The following is a 22621-nucleotide window of genomic DNA, read 5'->3' as shown; positions in this document are numbered from 1 at the left end:
GCTCTGAGCTGTCAGCACAGAGCCCGACGTGGGGCTCACAATCTGTGAGACAGTATGATGTGAGCTGAAGTCGGACACTTAACTGACTGAGCCACCCAGGCGCCACATTCTTCTTAATATTTTAAGCATTTCGATCATAGTTACTTTATACATTGTATTTGGAAATTCTATTGTCTAAAATCCTTTGGAGAATCCAAATTATTTTTCATTGCTTTTGCCAACTTTCTTTCATGCTGGCTTATCACCTTGTGTGTTCAGTAATTTTTTTTGTGTTTCAAATGTAGTGATCTTAAGGATCCAAAAAAAGTCCCTCCAGAGGGGATTTTCCCATTTCTTCAGTTGTGAGTCAGGACTTCTGTCACCTGAGGTCATCTTGAGCTCCCTTCAAAGACCATGTGTTGGGTGGGTCTTTTAGGGTGTCTGGTGTCCTTCAGATTATCTAATCCACCACTCCTAGAAGTCTTCCAACTTTTGTGTCTCTCTTTACTTTCTGCCTGGATTATTTAGCGAACATGTTTAATCTTCCTTATAATATTTAAGGTCACCCATCAATAGAGTTGTGATCTATTTATCTTCTCTTGGACTTGCTAACAAATGAAAGCTACTTCATACATGTGTGTTAAGTGAAAGCAGGTGATTTGGTTGATAACAGAACCTGACTTGCTCAGGGCACAGTGGAGGGCTGACATGTGAAAGAAGAGAAAACGTGAGGTCAGTGATGGGCCAATGGTATCAGGAAACGGGGAGGTAGTCCAGGAGAGTCGTGAAATAAGGAGGGATTCCACATGAAATGGCCCTTTCCCCCTCCTTCTCTATGCCCACCTACTTCACCACCTTTCTGAGTCATGTTTTGTGCTTCATACTCTAAATTATGAAGCAGAGAACTATAGGGTTTGATTTTGCTCTCAAAATGAAATAATAATGAATAATCAAATTAGGAAAGTTGCCATTAAACTTTATTGTATTTTGTTGCTTTCTGAGTCCAAACGGTTCTTAGGCAGGGAAAACAAATATATCCCCCCAACCATAATTAATACTTCCCCTGCACGAATCATCTCTAACATTAGGCTGACCCAATTATTGTCTAAGATCTCTTTCTCTTCTAATAGTCTGTTTTCTCAGGAATAGTTGCACCAGCAACTTTTATAGTAGCTATTGCAGGGATTTTGGCACTTAAATTCTGGCCTCCTACATAGATGTGTGTTGCTAATGTTTGCAGTATTTCTGTCTCCTGTGACCTTATTGATTCTAGAGAAAGATGCGCCCGTTGATTTTGCTTTTGTGCCTGAAGAAAAGCCAAGCCATCTGCTGCTAGTAACCTTTCCCATGTGAAATCTCATGGAAACATTCCCATCTCTTTTGGCCAAGTTCTCTGAGTCTTTAGTCTTTATCTCCCACCTAAACCTTGTTTCCCACAGTCGACGGAACCCTCTTGGTCTCATCATCGCCCTAGATGAGAACAAAGAAGCCAAAGGCGAACTTTTCTGGGACGATGGGGAAACTAAAGGTAGGTACTGTTAGGACAGCCTGCATCTGTGAGTTACATCCTCTGGCCATTCAGCCGTGGGAGAAATCTCACCAGGCACAGCAGCGTTAATCACTCAAGAGGAGGATTTTGGTTTCAGTTGCACTGTTCACAGCTAGTGGTAGGTGGACCACAGATGGAAGGAAAACACATTTCTACCTCTTAGAATGCTTCCATCAGACAAGCAGTATATACAGGCTCTCATTTTATTGTCAACAGGCATCTGAAAGAGATGTTTTCAAGACTGTTCCTGCCATTCACTGTAGATCTCTTGCCCAAAAACGCTTCTGTACAAATATCAATGGTATGAAACATACCCATGCCGGTGAGTCAGAGTGAGACTATATTCTTCTTATGTGCCTGACTCTGGCCATGCTTCTTAGCACATTTTTCTGGCTCCAGTGTACTAACAACTCTTGAGGCTCAAGCTTAGGAAACAGATTCACTTGGGGCATATGCCTTAGAAGCACTTGGAAGGGAATCTTTTCAAGGCTAAGGTAGGAAGCAAAAGGGAAAACAGTGGCCTGGCCTTGGAGACTGTTTATAATCTTGCCATTCTCAGGATGTAGCTTTCAGTACAACGAGGGTGAAATCTGTTCTTCTGGGTGGGCAGGCCAGAGGTTGACTCATCTTTCTCTCACTTGCAGATACTGTGGGCAGTAAAATCTATCTCTTATGTGAGTTTTCTGTCACCCAAGTAAGTAGTGTATTTTTATGAATCTTAGGTGTGAGCTTTGACCGTTAGCTCATGTATGTTTGTGTATGTGTGTAATTGTATTTGTAGCTTCATATGCCTTTATGACTGTAGAGCACATTTCCTTTTTTTTTTTTTTTTAATTTTTTTTTTCAACGTTTATTTTTGGGACAGAGAGAGACAGAGCATGAACGGGGGAGGGGTAGAGAGAGAGGGAGACACAGAATCGGAAATAGGCTCCAGGCTCTGAGCCATCAGCCCAGAGCCTGACGCGGGGCTCGAACTCACGGACCGCGAGATCGTGACCTGGCTGAAGTCGGACGCTCAACCGACTGCACCACCCAGGCGCCCCTCTTTTTTTTTTTGAAAATAAAAGAAATTTATTTTTTAAATTATTTTTTAAGGTTTTTTTTTTTAATGTTTATTTGTTTATGAGAGGGAAAGGGCACAAGCAGGGAAGGGGCAGACAGAGAGAGAGAGAGACATGATCTGAAGCGGCCTCTACTCTGACAGCAGAGAATCCGATGTGGGGCTCAAACTCACAAACCGTGAGGTTATGACCTGAGCCAAAATCAAGAGTCAGACACTTAAACGACCGAGCCATCCAGGTGCCCCTATTTTTTAAGTTTTTATTTTATTATTCTTTAAATATTTTTAGTGTTTATTTATTTTTGAGAGAGAGATAGAGAGACAGAGAGAGACAGAGACAGAGCATGAGTGCAGGAGGGGCAGAGAGAGAGGGAGACACAGAACCTGAAGCATGGTCCAGGCTCCAAGATAGCAGCACAGAGCCTGATGCAGGGCTTGAACCCATGAACTGTGAGATCATGACTTGAGCCAAAGTTGGATACTTAACCAACTGAGCCACTCAGGCACCCCTTAAGTTTTATTTTAATTCCAGTTAGTTCACATACAGTGTTGTATTAATTTTAGGTGTACAATATAATGATTAAACAATTCCATACATCAACCAGTGCTTAGATGAGTGCCTTTCAACTTATGCCTTAACCCCCAACATTGAATTATCCATGTTAGTAAAAAGAGCAATCATATGGATAAATCAAAGCCATCAGCCTTTTAAAATACAGTTTAAAAAAATTTCTCAGGGCACATGGGTGACTCAGTGGGTTAAGCATTTGACTTCTGCTCAGGTCATGATCTCGCAGTTCTTGAGTTCAGACTCCACATTAGGTTCTGTGCTGACAACTTGGAGCCTGGAACCCCCTCCCCTGTCTCTCTCTGTCTCTCAAAAATGAATAAGTTTTTAAAAAATTAAAAAAAAAATCTCTGTGCATATGTGTGTTTCTCTCTCTCTCTTTTTACTCAGGGAAGTATTAAAGTAAGTTTGTACTCCTCAAGCACATGTGAGTAGAGACAGCTAAGAGGTACTCAAAGCAGTTTTGGGTATTTGGTCTAGGACAGAATATTTGAGTGCCTTGACAATCTATCAGTGGATCTTTGTGCTTAATTGTTTTGCAGAACCGCTTGGATGTGAAGATTTTGCAGTCAACCTACAAAGACCCCAATAATTTAGTATTTAAAGAGATTAAAATTCTTGGGATCCAGGAGCCTAACAATGTTATAGTGAAACACAATGGTGTCCCAAGTCAGATTTCTCCTAATGTCACTTATGATTCTAACCTACAGGTAAAAATTCATTTTGTTGAGATAGTTTATCAAGAATTTATAGCTTATGGTGGTCCTTCTTGCCAAGGTCACCTGGGTCCTGAAGGACCAGGGCACATTCTGAGGTCTGGAGTGGGGAAGAAGAGGGTTAGGAGAGAAAAAAAAGGAGGCAGTAGACCTGAGCTAGAATAGATCAGGGAGGTACTGAGGTACTGGAATCAGATAAAATGGACTTTCCATCCCTATTCTTGTATTTGCCCCTCAGTCTTCTGTTCTCTCTGACTGGGACAGAAGAGCAAAGTGAGGAGTGTGGGGGACAGGGTTAGAGGGAATGTGGGTCTGGCCACTTCTGGCTGAAGCAAGAAAGGCAAAGTGGGAGGTGGGATTCCCATTAATTAAAAATTTGAAGTGCATTTTTTTTTTTACTGTGTTCAGATATAAAAACTTTCTCCAACACATACATTTTAAAGAAATATTTCAAGTCAAAGAATCTGATAAGCCTAGCTAATGCTGCTTATTTGGTTAGAGAATATTAAATAATAATAATAAAAAAAAAACCCCACCACTTTTCATCAGTTATAATGAGACCTGATGCTTTTGAGCAGATTGTAATCAGTTCCTCTGGTATCTCATGCTATGAGGAATCCTTCCCCATCCTCCTTTACTCCAGGCCCTCTAGGTAATCTGGGACTGGGGGCTGCTGGGTCAGCATGTTTGTGAGAGATCTTCCAAATTTGGAGTAAATGCGTAAATCTGGTATTCTCCTTTAATGTTGTATCGATGATGTTGGCCATTTTGCCTTACAACATATATTGAGGATGCCTACATTATGAAGTTAGAAATAAAGTACAGTTGACCCTTGAACATCATGGGGAGACACTGACCCTCCCACACTGTCAAAAATCTGTGAATAACATTTGACTCCCCAAATCCTTACTAATAGCCTACTATTGACCAGAAGCCTTACAGATAATATAAGTTATCAACTAACACATATTCTGTGTGTCATATGAATTATAAACTATATTTTTACAATACAGCAAGCTAGAGAAAAAATGTTATTAAGAGAAGCATTCAGAAGAGAAAATACATTTACAGTTCTGTACTGTATTTATTGAAAAAAGTGCACATGTAAGTGGACACGTGCAGTTCAAACCCATATTGTTCAAAGGACAACTGTATCATATGGTTAGTTATGTGGACGGCACCAGGCAAACCATTTGAAGAGTGCATATATGAAAACAAACTCAGTAAATATTTGTTAAATAAGTTAATTAATGCAAGAGCAAAGGAATTCTTATTGCTTGAATTTGGGTGGTGGGGAGACACAATTTGTACACCTGAAACTACTGGGCAAGGGACAGGCAGTCCAAAGCAACACAAAGGAAATGTTCAGTTACAGTATACCTAATTTCAATGTCAAAGCCTAATGGAGTAGCAGAGCAAAGCCATTGGGGAAGTCAGGGTTTGAGCTGGACTTTGAACGATGATGTATCAGGTAGAGATTCGTTCATCTACAAATGATAGGCAACTGAGCTAAATGGGATTTTAAACAAATTGGAATTTTCTTCCTCACACAATAACAAGTCTAGAAAGTGGTCAGCTGCTGGCGTTGGTTCAGTGGCTCAAGGCTGTCAGGGTTGATTGGCCAGTAGCAGAATAAAAGAAGAGGCAGGAAAGAAAAGGTGGAGGGAAGGAGCAGGCCCTTAAATCCAGAAGGAAACTCTGGGCCAGCAACTCCCAGTGGACTTGGACTTACCTATGAATGGCCACAGCTATGTTACATGGATTAAAAGGAACTTAATTAGGAACTTAAGTTCCTTAATCAGGAACTTTAATATTCCAAACTGAAATAGTGAGTAAGAAAGGAACTTTTATATAAAGCAAGCAATTAGCCGTGCATTCCACAAAAGGGCACCATTTTCCTAGAAAGAGTATTTGCCTAGATAACATATTCAAAGTTGAGATGCCAGAATAAGCCAATCTAAGGATTGAGAATAGCCTTACATTATTTAGTCTGTGAGTATTGTATGACTAGAATGGGGAAGAGATCAGCTTGGACAAATAGTGTGTGGTTAGATTTGGGAGGGTCTTAGGCATCAAAGTGAGAAGGATCTGATCCTCAAAGTGTGTCATATGGATCCTTGAATCAAGGTTCTGGAGAATGGGATTTGTAGAACAGGGAAGTTTAAGGTGAATTTAGTCTGAGAAGACCCTGGAAGAAGGGTGACTATCCTTAAAATGTGATTTTACAGCTCTGGACAAATGAGAGCCTTCACTATGGAAATTGCTAATTAAAGAAGAGATAAAAATATGTAGAAAAGTTAAATATTTGAATTAGTGGGACTCAAAGAAGCAGGTTTTAGGCTTTGAGGATTTGCTCTTGGAGAAATGAAAAGGTTGGGATGTTAGAAACAGAAGGAACTGTAATGATGTTGCCAACTCCCCAGTTTTGCCTTTGATGAAACTGAGGCCCAATGAATTAGAATAATTTGGCTAAGTTTCCACAGCAGAATGGAGATGAGAACCCAAGCCACATGTTCTTACTCCTGTGTTCTTGCCACCACTCCAGACCAAGGCGGGACACTGGTCTGAAAAATAGAGGGCAAAAATATAAGCTCGATTTGGTATGACCCCGTGAGCTTGTGTGTGTTATGCTTCAAGGGGAAATGCTTGTAGGGAAATATTTCTTGACCAAGTAAGAATGAGGAAGGGGAGTCAGGGAAGGAAAGAAAATGGGTGATCACAGAAGATTTTATTCTCCCTAATTCCCTTCTGAACATGATGTACAAGATTCGGATAGAGTTGGTACCTTTGCTCTCTTCCCCCCTCCCTCCATATAGCCCTCTTTATAGCAGCTGCAGTGCTGTGTTACTTGGATGTTGAGAGTCCGGTCTGGTTTCTATCTCCTCTCCTAAGAGAGGTTTCGGATCTTGCGAGGGTTTTGTCCTGAGCATTAATTTCCTTGTCACTTACCCATCCCTGCAGGTCGCCCTTATCACGGAAATTGATCTTGTCCTGGGAGAAGCATACACAGTGGAGTGGGGCCTGAAGATAAGGGATGCAGAAAAAATAGACTGTTATCCCGATGAGAGTGGTGCTTCTGCAGAAAACTGTACTGCCCGTGGCTGTGCCTGGGAGGTAACCCTGCTGATGACGCTGACACACGCCAAAATCCATGGCACTTCATCTCCAGCTTCATGAGCGTAGCGCCAATCCCCACGTCACTACTTAAAACCCATAGAAAGGAAAGATTTCCAAAAGAACCCGAGTTTTTATCTGACTGTAAAGAATAGGTAGGGACAGGAGTAGGACCTTTCTTTTTTTATAACTACTTTGCAAGGAGACCAGGAATTTAAATGTAGGTCACTACCAAAGACTATCTGGCTTTGTCTCCCTGCAGATTGCCTTCTCTAGCCCCCTTATATTTGATCATTCTAGGAACACATACTGAGCTGACGTTAGCTTTCCTTTTCAGGCACCTAGTTCTCCTGGGGTCCCATTTTGTTATTTTGTCAATGACCTGTACTCTGTCGGCGACATTCAGTACGACTCACGTGGCGCCACTGCTACTGTCTCATTAAAGTCTTCTTTATATGCCTCTGCTCTGCCCTCGGTACCCGTGACCTCCCTCCGTGTGCAAGTGACCTACCATAAGAACGACATGGTGCAGTTTAAGGTGTGTGTTCACAGTGCGTCTATGTATCAAGTACTGCCTGGGAGGTTGGCAGTTCCATTACTTTTGCTAGTGGAGGTTGCAGAGCACTGAAGTAAGTGTGCCCTTCTAAGCTAACCCTGCCCCAATATACTAGATCATTATCCTAGAGCACCGAGAAACCGTTGACGGGACAGTGCTCTCTGTTCTATTTTGAAGAGATCGCGGTGTCTACTGTAAGGAAAGTGGTTGGGAGAACAAGAGTGAAAAAGGAGGCTGCCAGTTAGGTCATCCACGTGGGAGACCAAGTGTAGAGCAGGAATAGGAAAGGAGAAGAATGGCGGGCATCTGGGAAGACTGAAAAGGTAGGATCACAGGATTGGGTGATGCCTTCAAGTACGTGATGAGGGAGAGGGAGGCATCAAGAATGATTACCACGTTTCCGGCATGTGTCTCTATATGGATGGTGGTGCTATTAACTGGATGGGAAAATGGGAAAGGCTTGGGCTTGGGCAAAATAAGAGATGAGTTCAGTTTGGGATGCTGAATTCAAGGTGTCTATGGAATAGCTACACAAGTGTAGTGATCTTTTTTTCCTATGATTTAATCACAACTAAGGATTAGTGATAGGCTGTTCTTATGTCTTTCTCTACTGAATCGTCAGTTTCTCAAAGACAGGAATTTCTCTGTTCATCTCTGTGTTTCTAAAATCTGACATAGAGCTTGTATGTAGTTAGTACTCAGATGTTTATTGAGAGAGTAAATGAAAGACATCAGGCGTTGCCCAAAACATTCTTCACCACCTGCTATCAACCTGGACTCTGAGTCCCCTTACGACTTCTAATACAGGGAAAATGCTCTATTATCTGTCTGTCCTCACCAAAGCACTGGCCTGTGGTAGGCACCTAATGAGTTTGAAGAAAATGAACTTGCTTGCATTTCCTGCATTAACCCTTTCTTACTCTACCTCCTGATCATACCATAGCTCTCTCTCCAGGATTTGACTTTTTTTTTTTTAAGTTTATCTTGAGAGAGACAGAGACAGTGGGAGCAGGGGAGGCTCAGAGAGAGAGGGGGAAAGAGAGAGAATCCCAAGCAGGCTTCACGCTGCTGGCTGGGGAGCCTGACGTGGGGCTCGAACCCACAAACTGTGAGATCATGACCCGAGCCAAAACCAAGAGTTGGATGCTTAACCAATTAAGCCACCCAGGGGACCCAGGATTTGTCTCTTTTTGACCCTGCTTCAATACTCTGTGCCTTTGCATTTATTTCTCTACCAGAAATGATTTTATCTCCTTGCTGTGTTTGGTTAATAATAGGTGCCAAGTTTTTAACACTCAGCCTGCATTTTTCTCGTGAAACCTTCTCAGTCTTCCAGTAACTGTGTTAGGCATTTTCTTCTCTATAATCTCACAACACTCCTACATCGCTCCACATTAGCACATATCATCACCCGGGTATTGCGGGTACTTCTTTTACCTCCCAGGAGCATGTGAATTTCTTAAAAACAACAGTCGTGTCTTATTTGATTTAGTGTGTCTGGTGTCCAGTACTGCATCAGGCAGGAGTAGAGTAGGTATTCAGTGAATCAATCTAGACCCCATTTTTAGCAAGAACACCTATGATTATTTTAATCAAATAGTGTTTTTGATGGATTTTTTTTCAATCACAGTAGCTTTCAGATATTCACATACACCCACATGCAAAGTAATAAATAATATATTCATACATACCAAACTGATTTCTAGACTGATTTTTCCAAGATGTCACCAATGTCAAAGGGAATGTGTTACTGTGATAGGGGCCTTAAAAATGAGATATGACAGACTCAGATCAGAATGTGAAGTCTATTGTTCTTTGATATTATAACTAAATCCCTGGTATCATGAGCTTCCAGAGACAAAGAAATATTAGCATTCAGACTCTGTGTCAAAGATACCAAGTTTCTGTTAAGGATATGGTTTTCTAGAGTACTATATTTTCCTAACTTTTTTCCCCACTCACCCTAGATTTATGATCCTAACAACAATCGGTATGAAGTCCCGGTGCCTCTCAACATACCCAGGGTTCCATCCGGCACCACAGAGGGTCAGCTGTATGATGTCCTCATCAAGAAGAATCCGTTTGGGATTGAAATTCGCCGGAAGAGTACGGGCTCTGTAATGTAGGTAGCTCCTAGTCGGATTTGGAATTGATGGTTACCTATACATGCACTGCCAGGTCCATTGTCCTTGGAGATACCCTGGCTCAAAGCATCACACCATCCATTTCCAGATTTATGAATATGTTATTCCTTTTGGGTCTGTTCTTATGAGAAATCTTTACTTCCCTGGCAATAATTACTGAGGCACTTACATGTATTAGGGATTCATTCAACCAATGTTAATGGGGTGGTTAGTATCTATTATCTCTATATTAGGTGGTTATAGAAGATGAGGTCTGTCTTCTCATGCCAAAGATTCATGGTAAATAACAAAGATAATTTAAGTTAAAATATACATAAGGAAGTTTAGATAGTGACAACTGCTATGTAGGAAAAAGAACAGGGTAATCAGGAGTTATGGGGGGTTGACTGCTTTTGATACTGTGGTCAGAGGAGGGCTCTCAGAGAAGGTGACATTTGAAATAGGACTCAGATGAGAAGGATCCACCCATGTGGATCTGGGGGAAGGGGAAGAACACTTCAGACAGATGGAAAAATAGGTGCACACGGCCGTGAAGCAGGAGCAAGCTCGCCATATTAAGGGAGGAGATGTCCATTGTGGCTGGAGCATATTGTGGTCGGATCGCTCCAGATGTTATATAGCAAGTGGACCGTAGAAGAGAAGGAATAGGACCCCGGGCTGGTGTGGAGTGGTAGCAACGGAGGTGGTGACATGTGATGGGATGTGGCATCCTGGGGACAGAACTGAAGGAAGGCAGTGGGAGAGGAAAATAGGAGAATGAAGGCTGGCTCCAGGGCTGGTAGCAAGTGCATCTAAGATCATTTTAATGAAATAGACTTTGTGTTTGTGTGGAAGATTAACAGGGCTCTTGGGGGGAGAGGGGACCAAGAGTTCTGTTGTCCTGGCAAACAGGGTGTTGACTGTTTGAAGCCAGTAGGATAACCCATTTCTTTTCCAAATACACCCTTTTGTGTTGCAGTTGGGACTCTCAGCTCCTTGGCTTTACCTTCAATGACATGTTCATCCGCATCTCCACTCGCCTTCCCTCCCAATACGTCTATGGCTTTGGGGAAACTGAGCACACAGCCTTTCGGAGAGACTTGAACTGGCACACGTGGGGGATGTTCTCCCGAGACCAACCCCCGGGGGTAAGGAGAAAGCACTGGGGGATCTGTGTCTGCCTCTCTCTGCTCCTACTGTGTGCACTTCATGCTTCATCTTCCCTGGCTAACCTTAGATGGTCACATTCTGCATTTGGACAGAGGGCCAATTTGTTGTCAGGCTCCTTTGTTCTTATGTATTTAGTTCACTGCATGGACCTTATCAGTCATTTTTTGTTGAGTTTCTTTCTCAGCCATGATGTCTTTTAACCTCTTACCGCTTCTCCCCCACAACTCTCCCAGTACAAGAAGAATTCCTATGGCGTCCACCCCTACTACATGGCACTGGAGCAGGATGGCAGTGCCCATGGAGTGCTCCTGCTAAACAGCAACGCCATGGGTAAGATGACACCAACATCTCCTCTTATTTCTGTGAACCAGTCATTCTTCTTTTTTTTTTTTAAATTTTATCTAAATCCAAGTTAGTTAACATATAGTATTGGTTTCAGGAGTAGAATTTAGTGATTCATCACTTACATATAATACCCAGTGCTCATCCCAACAGGTGCCCTCCTTAATGCCCATCACCCATTTAGCCCACCCCTTCACCTAACACCCCTCCAGCAACCCTTAGTTTGTTCTCTGTATTTAAGAGTCTCTCATGGTTTGCCTCCCTCTCTGTTTTTATCTTATTTTTCCTTCCTTTTCCCTATAGTCATCTGTTTTGTTTCTTAAATTCCACATATGAGTGAAATCATGTGGTATTTGTCTTTCTCTGATTGACTTTTTTCACTTAGTATAATATATTCTAGTTCCATCCACATCATTGCAAATGGCAAGTTTTCATTCTTTTTGATAGCTGAGTAATATTTCATTGTGTATAAATACCACATCTTCTTTATACATTCTTCAGTTGATGGACATTTGGGTCCTTTCCATAATTTGGGTATTGTTGATAGTGAACCAGTCATTCTTGAGTAATGTTAGAATGTGTTTGACTGAGGGGTGCCTGGCTGGCTTAGTTGGTTAAGCATCTGACTTTGGCTCACGTCATGATCTCACAGTTAATGGGCTGAAGCCCCACATTGGGTTCTGTGCTGACAGTTCAGAGCCTAGAGCCTGGTTCAGATTCTGTGTCTCCCGCTCTCTCTCTCTCTGCCCCTCCCCTGCTCTCTCTCTCTCTTTCAAAAATAAATAAACATTAAAAAAAAAACAAACAGAATGTGTTTGACCTAGCTGCTCCCTAAAGTCAAAATTATTACCCTGGGGACAGTGTTTTTGTTTTTTGTTTTTATTTTCTATCTAGGCTTTCTGTTTGTTTCAGTTCAGTAACATGTGGTAACAAGAGTTAACTCTTATTTGGCAAAAATGTAAGAAGGGATAGCAAGACCAAGGAAGTCCCAAAAATCCTGTAGGTCAGCCAGTGGGAACCATCTTTTTATTTTGAATTAGTGGTGAAGCTCTGGGTAAGAGTGCTCACCCTGGGGGTATGGGAGTGTGAAGAAAATCTGTATGGTCTCTTGGAAAGAGGGTGGGAAATCAGGAGGTGGAGGGGAAAGTATGCATGTAAAAACTGGTGGAATCAGAGTAAGGTCTGTTCCTGACTTCAGAGTTTTATATGGATGTCAACTCCTGGTTTCAACAATGTACAATGGTTACATAAGATGTTGTCATTGGGGGAAATTGGGTGAACTGTACAAAGGACTCTAGTACTGTTTTTGGAAATTCTCATAAGTCTTAAACTATTCTAAAGTAAGAGTAATAATATGAAAAGAGCAGAATGGCAAAACATATTATAAAATAATAATAAACCCAATGGCAAAAAAAATCCAGGGGTACACCCTGTAGACTTTCACTTCTTTAAAGTGCCTAGTATGTAGGCATAGTAAAAATACTTTTTCTTCATATTCTATAATAAAGAGGCATTGGGAGAAGGAAAAGGTAAGAATTTCAGGGGTAATTCCTCCCCTTGGAAGTTTCCAGCTTGATTGATATTTTCCCATATCTTCAGATGTGACATTCCAGCCCCTGCCTGCCTTGACGTACCGCACCATAGGGGGAATTCTGGACTTTTATGTGTTCTTGGGGCCAACTCCCGAGCTTGTCACTCAGCAGTATACTGAGGTAGGAGGGAATTAAATTGATAATCAAGTATTCACGTAGTATCTTCTGAGTTCCCAAATCTACCTTTCTTAGTATAGCTCTCAGATGATAACTGGAATTGTTGGTCTTTCTGGAAGATAGATATAGACTATAAAATGAGGAGACAAAAGACATCCCAAGAACTATTAAATTTGCAGCCTCTCAAAGCATTGCAGAGTAGCAGAAGTACTAGTGGTGCTACTGGTGGGGGTGGGGGTGGCGGTAACAGTGATGGCGGTGGGGGTAGGGGTGGTGGTAACAGTGATGGCGGGGGTGGCGGTGGGGGTGGGGGTGGCGGTAACAGTGATGGTGGGGGTGGCGGCGGTAATGGTACGTTAACAGTGATCTGTTGGAGGTGGTGGTGGTAGTGATGGAGGTGGTGGACGTGGTGGTACAGTAATGGTGATGGTGATGTGGTAACAGTGATGGTGCTTGTAGTAATGGTGGTCATAGGGGCCATGACAGTTACTTTGGCAGCAGCAACGAGCATGCATATAACGTACTGTGTGTCATGGATCATTTTACATATATTAACTCATCCAGTCCTCATGGGAGCACCATGAAGCAAATACCAGTATTATCCCCAATTTACAGGTGCAGGAAGTGATGAACAAGAGGTTTTTACCTTCTGCATAGGGCCACCTAGCCAGCAGGGATCGGAGCCTGGATGGTAAGCCAGGCATTTTGCCTCTAGATGCTGAGTTTTTAACCAGTAAGCTACAATGCCTCTAGGATTCAGAGTAAAATCAGATTTTCCAAACCTCTTAGGGAATAAGGTAAGATCCAGCAGAAAGCTTTCTCCAAGGTGTCCCTGTGGCTTTTCATCCTCTTAGTTTCTCTCCGTATTTGAATTTGCTGCTTATCTAGCTTGGGACACTGGAAAGATGTTCTTATTAATTTGTTGACAATGTCAATCCAGATTCTCCTTTTGAAGGATGAAGTTTTCTGTCTATTTTCTAGTTGATCGGTCGGCCAGTGATGGTTCCTTACTGGGCCTTGGGATTTCAGCTGTGTCGCTATGGATACCAGAATGACTCTGAGATTGCCAGCTTGTATGATGAGATGGTGGCTGCCCAGATTCCTTATGTACGTTCTCCATATGTGGTGTACTGGCTCTGGGATCTTATGGCCAACACTAGCTGTCTCTGTTTGGGGATTAGCTTGACTTGGGGGGCAGGGGTTCTATAACTACACAATTTTAAAACATTTAGTCAAAAACATCATTGGTATCATAAAAATGAAAGGTTACTCAAACAGCAGTTTTGCTTAAAACAATAAAATGGCCCAAATTCAGCCATACCACCACATGTGTAGATATAACCTCAGTTCAACACTCTGCTGGTACAGCACAGTCTTCCCTCAGCTTTGAGCTAAGCTTGTAGATAGGGATCTGGTTTCCTGATGAAATACATATGGAAACAAATTCTGTCCTTCACTTGAGGACAAGAGGGGTCCGATAATCAGAGAAATTGATCCCATGAACTTCTTACATTTTTAATTTTCTTCTATTTTCTTGTTGTTTACAATTGTTGCTATTAATGATAAGTATAGCATGCAATATTTCATTTTTAAGAAAGCTTGTCTGGTAACCCCCAGGATTGGATATTCTAAAGCAATTACAGGGGATTTTTTTTTAAATTTTTTTTTTTAACGTTTATTTATTTTTGAGACAGAGAGAGACAGAGCATGAACAGGGGAGGGGCAGAGAGAGAGGGAGACACAGAATCCGAAACAGGCTCCAGGCTCCGAGCCGTCAGCACAGAGCCCGACGCGGGGCTCGAACTCACGGGCCGTGAGATCATGACCTGAGCCGAAGTCAGACGCTTAACTGACCGAGCCACCCAGGCGCCCCAGGGGATTTTTTTTTAAAAGGTAGATTTGCCATCCATCCAGTTGTATTAGTACTGGGTAGGTTACATTATATTATTTTCTCTGAAAGTGAACCACTGATCCCAGGGCCAGCCTCCTGGGGCAGGTAACCACAATCATTCATACCAGCCATTCACAAGGCACTTTCTCATCTGCCCTTTTCATTGATCCTCATAGTAGCCTTGATAGATATGCATTATCGTCTTTTTTTTTTCTATTTTACAACTGAAAATTTGAAAATTTCCCAGAACATAATACCTGATACCTGGAATTAGAAAAAGTAAAAAAAAAAACATCTGAAATCCACCATCAGTTAGTAGAGGCGTGTTCTCACCTGGAACCTGGCCTTTATAATGGGGAACCTCTCACTTTCCTTGTGTGCTCCCCCAGGACGTTCAGTACTCAGACATCGACTACATGGAGCGGCAGCTGGACTTCACCCTCAGCCCCAAGTTTGCAGGATTTCCAGCTCTGATCACTCGCATGAAGGCCGACGGGATGCGGGTCATCCTTATTCTGGTTGGTCCCTCTGTGAATGGGTGAAGTTCGTTGAGGACAGCGAATGGGCTTAGTGAGGGGGGAAGCTTCATATTGTGTTTCCCTCCATGTTATGAGCAGAGAAGTTGAGGTTCAGTGAGAAAGTGTATTTCCCAGAATGCACAGAAGCCCTACAGTTCAGGAGGAAGTTTGTGTCCTTCTGTTTGAAGAGTTCTCCTTTTTTCTGTCCTGAGATGTTCTCTGGCTTTGGTCTTCTCACCTGATCTGAGCTTCGATTTCAGGACCCAGCCATTTCTGGGAACGAGACACAGCCCTATCCTGCATTCACCCGGGGTGTGGAGGATGATGTCTTCATCAAAGCTCCAAATGGTGGTGGCATTGTCTGGGGAAAGGTATGACCAGAGTGGTGATCCGCTAATCCCCAGCCTGGGGTTGGGTAACTGTTGGTGTGTTTGTGCATGTTGTTTCTGGGCCTTTTCCGTTTGGGTCCTGAGATCAGAAGGTCTCATTTTCTCAGTCAATATTTGTCAACACAATTGACATTTTTAGAGAATGTACATGTGTATGTGCATTATGGGATCTACTTTTCTCTAGAACAAAAATCAAAGTATTACCATCCCTAGGACCTATGGTATATAATTTCTCAGGAAATACTATATAACATAAATTATTTAGTGCATTGCTTTTGAACAGTTTTCTCTCCACAGGTGTGGCCTGATTTCCCTAATGTCGTTGTAAACGGGTCTCTAGACTGGGAGAGTCAAGTGGAGGTAAAGGGCCCTTTGTGGATGTGGGTGAAGTCATGATTTCCAGGAGGGTGCAGCTGTACCCGGGATAGCGGACATCCCCATGCCATGGGTGGGGGTGTGGCCAGGAATACACTGAGGGATTTTGTCCTGTGTGCCCATCTGTGTGCCAGTCACTTTACATGTAATATTTTACTCCCCGTTGGGATGTAGGTATTATCATCCTCAGCATAACTAGGATTCAATGAGCTTAAATTACTGGTCCATGGTTTTAGGTGACTCAGTGATGACTTCAAATCCAAGGCTGTCAGATTCCAAAAGCCCATGAAATTTCCACCTCCAGGAAATACTGTTTGCCTAGAAATAGTATATTTGTTGTTGTTCTTGTTTTTGAGTATCCCTTTTAAACATAGTCTCCAAATCCTGTCTTTAGCAATGGGATCTTTTTCTCTGTAAATTTGTTTTCCATGGACAAGCTTCTCCATCTTCGCTCTTATACATCCCTTATCTTTCTTTGGGTTTCTCAATTGTGCTCTTACCTTCCAGTTCCCAGCCTTGCGTTAAAACTTGCTTTCTCCAGGGTACAAGTGTTTACTTGTAATCGCTCTTAGATAGGGATTCAAGGCAGAGGACCTAGCTTCCTCTTCTCTCTGTTGCTTCTCAGAGGAAGCCACTTGAAGTTTATTGGTCCAGGCAGACCACATGGACACAGGAATCTGCCAGGCCAGAGAAGGTCAGGGTCTCCTTGGCAGACAGACATTCATTCATTCATTTGTTTATTAATTAATTCATTCATTCATTCTTTTTTTTTTTTTTTTAGTATTTTTCCCCTAGCACAACTGAAGTATAACTGACAAAATTGTATATTTATTTAAAGTGTACAGTGTGGTGATTTAATACATATATATCATGAAATGATTATCACAGTCTGGTTAATTAACACGTCCATCACCTCACATATTTATCATTTATCTATGTGGGGTGAGAATACTTAAGATCTATAGTCACAGCAATCTTTAAGTGTATAATACAGTGTTTTTAACTATAGTCACCAGGCTATACATTAGATCCCCAGAACTTATTCATCTTAACAATGAAAGTTTATACCCTTTGACCAGTATCTGCTCATTTCCCCCACCCATTCCCCCTGGTAACCACCATGCTACTGTTTATTTCTATGAATTCAACTTTTTTTTTTTTTTTAGATTCCACATATAAGTGAGATCATATAGTATTTGTTTCTCTCTCTGTGTAACTTTTTCGTTTAGCATAATATCCTCTAAGTTCATGTATGCTGTTGCAAATGGCAGGATTTCCTTCTTTCTCATGGCTAAATAATATTTCATCATATATATATATATATACACACACATATATATATATATACACACATATATATATATATATGAATGCATACATATGCATACCACATCTTCTTTATAAATTCATCAATTGATGGATGCTTAAGTTATTTCCACATCTTGGCTATTGTGAATAATGCTGCAATGAACATGACAGTACATATATATCTCTTTAAGATACTGATTTCATTTTATTCAGGATACATATCCAGAAGTGGGATTGCTAGATCACATGGTAATTCTATTTTTAAGTTCTTGAGGAACTTCCATATTATTTTCCATAATGGCCATGCAAATTTATATTCCCACCAACAGTATGCAATGGTTCCCATGTCCTTGCCAACAGTTGTTATCTCTTGTCTTTTTGGTAAGAGCTATCTTAACAGGTATAAGAGGATATCTCATTGTGGTTTTGATTTGCATTTCCCTGATGATTACTGATGTTGTGTACCTTTCCGTGTACCTGTTGGCCATTTGTATGATTTCTTTAGAAATATACCTATTCAGGTCTTCTATCTAATTTTTAATCTGTGTATTTGTTTTTTTAATTTTTTTAAGTGTTTTTAATCATTTTTGAGAGAGCAAGAGATGGAGCGTGAGGAGGGGAAAGGCAGAGAGAGAGGGAGACACAGAATCTGAAGCAGGCTCCAGGCTCTGAGTTGTCAGCACAGAGCCCAACGCGAGGCTCAAACTCGTGAACCAACCACGAGATCATGACCTGAGCCAAAGTCAGGTGCTCAACTGACTGAGCCACCCAGGTGCCCCATAATCTGTTTATTTGTTTTGCTTTATGTTTTGCTATTGAGTTGTGTAAATTCCTTATATATTTTGGAAGTTAATTTCTTATCAGATATATGGTTTGCAAATATTTTCTCTTATTCCCTGGGTTGCCTTTTCCTTTTGTTGACTGTTTCCTCTGCTGTGCAGAAGGTTTTCAGTTCTATATAGTCCCACCTGTTTTTTATTTTTGTTTTTGTTGCTGATGCACGTGGTGTCAGACCCCATCTCCCCACATCATTGCCGAGACCAACGTCAAGGAGCTTTCCCCCTGTTTTCTTCTGGAAGTTTTATGGTTTCAGGTCTTATATTTAAGTCTTTAAAAATTTTTTTTAAGGTTTTATTTATTTTTGAGAGAGAGAGAGAGCGAAAGAGAGTGCAAGCAGGGGAGAGGCAGAGAGGGAGACACAGAATCTGAAGCAGGCTCAGCACAGAGCCTGACACAGGGCTCAAACTCATAAACTGCGAGATCATGACCTGAGCCAAAGTCGGACACTTAACAGACTGAGCCACTCAGGTGCCCCTATGTAAGTCTTTAAAACAGGTTGAAAATTTTTTGTGAGTAGTGTAAGATAAAGGTTTTGTTTCATTCATTTGCATGTGGACATCCAGTTTTCCTAACACTGTTTATTGAAGAGACTGTTTTTTCCCATTGTGTGTTCTTAGCATGCTTGTCAAAGATTAACAGATGGTATATGTATAGACTTCTTTCTGGGCTTTCTATTCTGTGTCATTGGTCTACATATCTGTTTTTATACCAGTACCATGACTTTTAAATCGTTATACTAGGAAAGGGCCCGCTTCAACAATGAAGAGGTTGCCTGTCACCATACAAGCTCCACATTTCATCAGCCATCACAAGCATTTGGAAATCTGTGGGGCAGTTTGGATTATTACAAAGGGAGCACCAAATTGCATTTATTTAGTGGGACGTGAGTAGGGATGCTCATAGCTCTGATGGCGGGGGATGTTCCACCAAGAAGTCTCCTGCCCCAAATGCCAGTTGTGTCTCTCATAAGAAGCACTCCATTAGGGGGCCATGATATGTATTTGATAGCACATAAGAGATTCTCAGTAGATAGAATAATTATGAGTATTTATATTAATGAAACCCATTTCATGAGGCCAATGGGGGCGAAGCTCCTGATATCCAGGTCAGGCTCTGCTGAGGGTAGTATAAAACAAACAAACATGCAAATAGCAGGAAGCCTGTGGAAAGCAGATTTCTGAATCTGACGCTTAGATTTAATTCAGTAAGGCTAGGATTAGGCCTTAGAATTGCATTTTGGTAGCAGACACACAGTGGGCTCGAAAAGTGATCTTATGGCCAGGCGTGCAGGTGATTGCATCCCGAGTTGAGACCAAGGAAGGTGAGGGTGGAAGTAAGAAGGAGGGAGACAGAGCCACAGCTTTGGGGAATGGCAAAACATTTATTTCATGGGTCAGAATCATCAGAGCACCTTTTAGTGAAGTTAATGAATTTGAGTTGGTCAAATTTCTCCCTTGGATCCCATATGGGATTCAGTTATGACTCTGGCATGGTGGGTATTGACTCTGTTTACCCTAGTCCTCTATCCCCCACCCCTACTCCATGTTTCTAAACCCCACCTGAGCTGGACCTCTGTTTCTGGTGAAAAGTTCTCTTCTTCTGGTTCCACATTTCTACCTCTATTTTCTAACAAGAAGCCATCTCTGGGGTGCCTCCCTTTCAAAGCATTCTCGGTGATGTGGTTCACTACCTCTTACTACTTTGTGAGCTGGACCCCTGCATTCTGTTCCATTTCTGTTACCTGCTTTGTGTTCCCTTTTTGCCTTTTATCTAGAGATAGGGGATCCTACTTGCCTTTTGTCTGTTGTGTGTAAGAACTGGAGGTTTCCTAAACTAAGTCCTCTTTCTGTGGTCCCCCCTCAGGACCTACCCCCTCTGCCACCAGCATTACTTAGCTCTTTAACTCTTAAAATGCACTGAGAAGCACAGAGGAACCTATTTACTGGGACATACAAAAGACCATACACTTCCATCACAAGCAACATGGGCTGTATAGAAATTTATGAATATTTGCTGCTGCTCAGTGGTGTGAATTCACAATTATGCACCAAGCATTTATTTTATGTCAGGTTCTAAGCTAAGCACTGTGGAGGGTGCAAAGACCAGCCAGATGAGTATAAAAATAAAATGAGTTTTGAGATGCTCTCAAAAACCTTACAATATAGTTAAGCTTTCGATCCACTCTCCAGGTTAAAATAAAGACAGATTTTAGGGGCGCCTGGGTGGCTCAGTTGGTTAAGCATCTGACTTCACCTTAGGTCGTGATCTCAGAGTTTGTGGGTTGAGCCCCACATTGGGCTCTGTGCTGACAGCTCGGAGCCTTCTTCGGATTCTGTGTCTCCCTCTCTCTGTCCCCCTCCCCTGCTCACACTCTGTCTCTGTCTTGTCTCTCTGTCTCTCTCTTTCCCTCAGAAATAAATAAAAAAAGACATAAAAATAATTTTAAAAAAAGACAAAAAGGAAGCTTTTATTATTTGAGGAAGACAAAGAGAAGGGGTGGCAGTGTTAAACTTCCCCTTTAGCTCCTCCTAAATTACTTGACACTGTAATTCTCAAGTGATTCTGCAACTGTAGTAAACAGTTGCCCACTAGTTAGAGATTTTTTCCCTCATGTCCTTTTTCCAGTGAGAATGAGACAGGAGAGCACCTGGATGTTTCTTTCTAGCCTGTTGACTGTTTCAAGCTGTAGTCTCTCCCTGGATCCTGTTTTGTCTGTCTGTCTATCTATCTATCTATCTATCTATCTATCCATCTTTCTATCTATTTAAATTCAGGTTAGTTATCATATATGTAGTATTGGTTTCAGGAGTAGAATTTAGTGATTCCTTACTTACATATAACACCCAGTGCTCATCCAACAAGTGCCCTTCTTAATACCCATCACCCGTTTAGTCCATCCCCCCAACCACCTCCCCTCCAGCAACCTTCAGCTTACTCTCTGTGTTTCCTGCGAAAAGTGATCCTATGGCCAGGCGTGCTTAGAAGGCAGGACAGAAGTTGAAAGTTAACCATCTAACACGTGAGACAGTGACTGCTACCATTCATGTTGATACAAAGAGGAAGACAGTCCATGGATGCTTTCCAAATGCTGAGAAGGTGTCTAACTTATGCTAATGTCTCTTCTGTGCACTCATTATATTTCAAAGAAGCCGAGAAGGTTATTTAGGCTCTGTTTGGATTATCTCTCACCATGTGGTACAGGGATGTGTATGAGTTATGCTCTCAGGAAGTGCCTTTAGGCTATCTAATATCATTTTGGTGGACAAACCCACTATGTTTAATGTCTACAGCAATACCGAGCTTACGTGGCCTTCCCAGACTTTTTCCGTAATTCAACTGCCACATGGTGGAAGAGGGAGATGCGAGAACTATATACCAATCCACGGGATCCAGAGAAGAGCTTGAAGTTTGATGGCATGTGGATTGTAAGTGTGTGGGTTTATGTCTGTGCCCATGTGGACAGGTGAGTTTCTGTCTTTGTGTGTCTAATCTTATGTGACCATGACCTTTAATTAAGAGGGATAATAATCATCCAAGAAAGACCTTGGACATATCTGATTGGAGCTCCTCCAGTAAAACACCAAGGTGATTACTAAGGAATTTCTTGGAATTGAGCCTTGCCTCATACCCTGAGGGAGGATTGGGAGGATTTTTTTTTTTTTTTTTAAATCTTCTAGCCAGTTATTCTGGAGAGCTTAATTGATCATTCTAGTCAATTCTCAGCTGGATTTGATGAGTCTCTCTGGGCTGGTATCTACAGGATTGCTGGAAGGTTAATGATTTGTTCACTGCTTCCTTGTCTCTGAGTTGACGGGATGTGATGATTTTAAAAAGTAAGATATATCTGTGTTTGACATTTCTAGGATATGAACGAGCCGGCGAGTTTTGTGAATGGAGCAGTGCCCCCAGGCTGCAGGGATGCCACTCTGAACCACCCTCCCTATATGCCACGTAAGAGCCCTCGGCCTCCTCTGTTGGCAGAGTCTGGGCTGCAAGGAGTGACCTCTGCAAGGGCCCGGCAGTCAGGGTTTATCCTGACTGTCCAGGGCACACCTTAATTGGTGTTTTTTTTTGTTTTGTTTTTTTTTTTTTAATATTTATTTATTTTTGAGAGAGAGAGAGAGAGACAGAGTGTAAGTGGGGGAGGGGCAGACAGAGAGGGAGACACAGAATCCAAAGCAGGCTCCAGGCTCTGAGCTGTCAACACAGAGCCCAGCACAGGTCTTGAACTCACGGACTGCGAGATTATGACCTGAGCCGAAGTCGGACACTTAACCAACTGAGCCACCCAGGCGCCCATGGTGCTGTGGTTTTTAGGGGGCCAAAGATTAGCACACATCAAGCACTTTACCCAGTTGAGTGTGTGTACAAGTTATTGACCCTATTGGCTGAATTTCTCAAATTTGTTCGAAAA

The 22621-nt window shown here is 42.0% G+C and overlaps 1 protein-coding gene across 2 annotated transcripts in view; it reads left to right on the top strand.

Annotated features, from left to right (window-relative positions):
- Positions 1 to 22621, top strand: part of MGAM (maltase-glucoamylase) — a 96004-nt gene that overhangs the window by 52074 nt on the left and 21309 nt on the right. For both annotated transcript variants that reach the window (XM_015067077.3, XM_053217979.1), the window contains 15 exons: positions 1419 to 1507; positions 2173 to 2222; positions 3699 to 3866; positions 6834 to 6986; positions 7324 to 7524; positions 9510 to 9664; positions 10645 to 10813; positions 11069 to 11165; positions 12777 to 12889; positions 13868 to 13993; positions 15167 to 15295; positions 15556 to 15666; positions 15982 to 16044; positions 21498 to 21632; positions 22071 to 22158. In XM_015067077.3, the coding sequence (XP_014922563.3) occupies positions 1419 to 1507; positions 2173 to 2222; positions 3699 to 3866; positions 6834 to 6986; positions 7324 to 7524; positions 9510 to 9664; positions 10645 to 10813; positions 11069 to 11165; positions 12777 to 12889; positions 13868 to 13993; positions 15167 to 15295; positions 15556 to 15666; positions 15982 to 16044; positions 21498 to 21632; positions 22071 to 22158 (1847 nt within the window). The remainder of the gene's footprint in view (positions 1 to 1418; positions 1508 to 2172; positions 2223 to 3698; positions 3867 to 6833; positions 6987 to 7323; positions 7525 to 9509; positions 9665 to 10644; positions 10814 to 11068; positions 11166 to 12776; positions 12890 to 13867; positions 13994 to 15166; positions 15296 to 15555; positions 15667 to 15981; positions 16045 to 21497; positions 21633 to 22070; positions 22159 to 22621) is intronic.

This window comes from Acinonyx jubatus, chromosome A2 (assembly GCF_027475565.1).
Source record: "Acinonyx jubatus isolate Ajub_Pintada_27869175 chromosome A2, VMU_Ajub_asm_v1.0, whole genome shotgun sequence".
Lineage (NCBI taxonomy): Eukaryota > Metazoa > Chordata > Mammalia > Carnivora > Felidae > Acinonyx > Acinonyx jubatus.
Note: the sequence above shows the minus strand (reverse complement) of the source record. Positions and strands in the feature narration are given on the sequence as shown.